This window comes from Halyomorpha halys, unplaced genomic scaffold, assembly GCF_000696795.3.
Source record: "Halyomorpha halys isolate HHAL.00 unplaced genomic scaffold, Hhal_1.1 Scaffold206.1, whole genome shotgun sequence".
Lineage (NCBI taxonomy): Eukaryota > Metazoa > Arthropoda > Insecta > Hemiptera > Pentatomidae > Halyomorpha > Halyomorpha halys.
Window position 1 is genome coordinate 248,413 of NW_027108531.1, and position 517 is coordinate 248,929.

General features: G+C 36.8%; 1 protein-coding gene across 1 annotated transcript in view; it reads left to right on the forward strand.

Annotated features, from left to right (window-relative positions):
* Nucleotides 1-305, forward strand: part of Crz (Corazonin) — a 6,235-nt gene extending 5,930 nt beyond the window's left edge. The window contains exon 2 of the mRNA XM_014418652.3: nucleotides 101-305. Coding sequence (XP_014274138.1) covers nucleotides 101-211 — 111 coding nt within the window. The 3' untranslated portion in view covers nucleotides 212-305. The remainder of the gene's footprint in view (nucleotides 1-100) is intronic.
* The last annotated feature ends 212 nt before the right edge of the window (nucleotides 306-517 follow it).

Below are 517 nucleotides of genomic sequence, written 5' to 3' on the forward strand. Positions count from 1 at the left end.
TTTTTCCATTTAACACGCTTTAACATGTTAAACCAAAGATCATGAATACCCCTAATATGATAAGATGTTCAATTTATGGAGTGAATTTTATCTATTCCAGTCCTACCATTTGCTTTGCGACCTTTACCGGCTTCCTGAGGAGGAACTGAAGATGGACCAGCTTGACAAGACGCTGAGGAACCCCGGACCAGAGGATGCCATCGAGAAGTGAAGAGATTGTACTGAAGATAGCTGAGCCGACGAACATCCAACGAACATACTTTCTCTATTTTAAAGGGCTATATATTTGGATATAATAAATATCTTTAAAAGGTTTTCTTATCTATATTTCCTAGCAAGTTTCTCTTTTCCTTAATATCCTGTTTCCACAGTGACAGTTTTCTGTAGTGGTAGTGCTGTCACAAAAGTGAGATAGTACTTCAATGTTTTTTATTACTCGTTGATATAGTACAAGAGCCCTAGAGTAGAAAAAACCCCAGTTATTTCACCCCGATTTTTGATTACTTTAATGAAAACT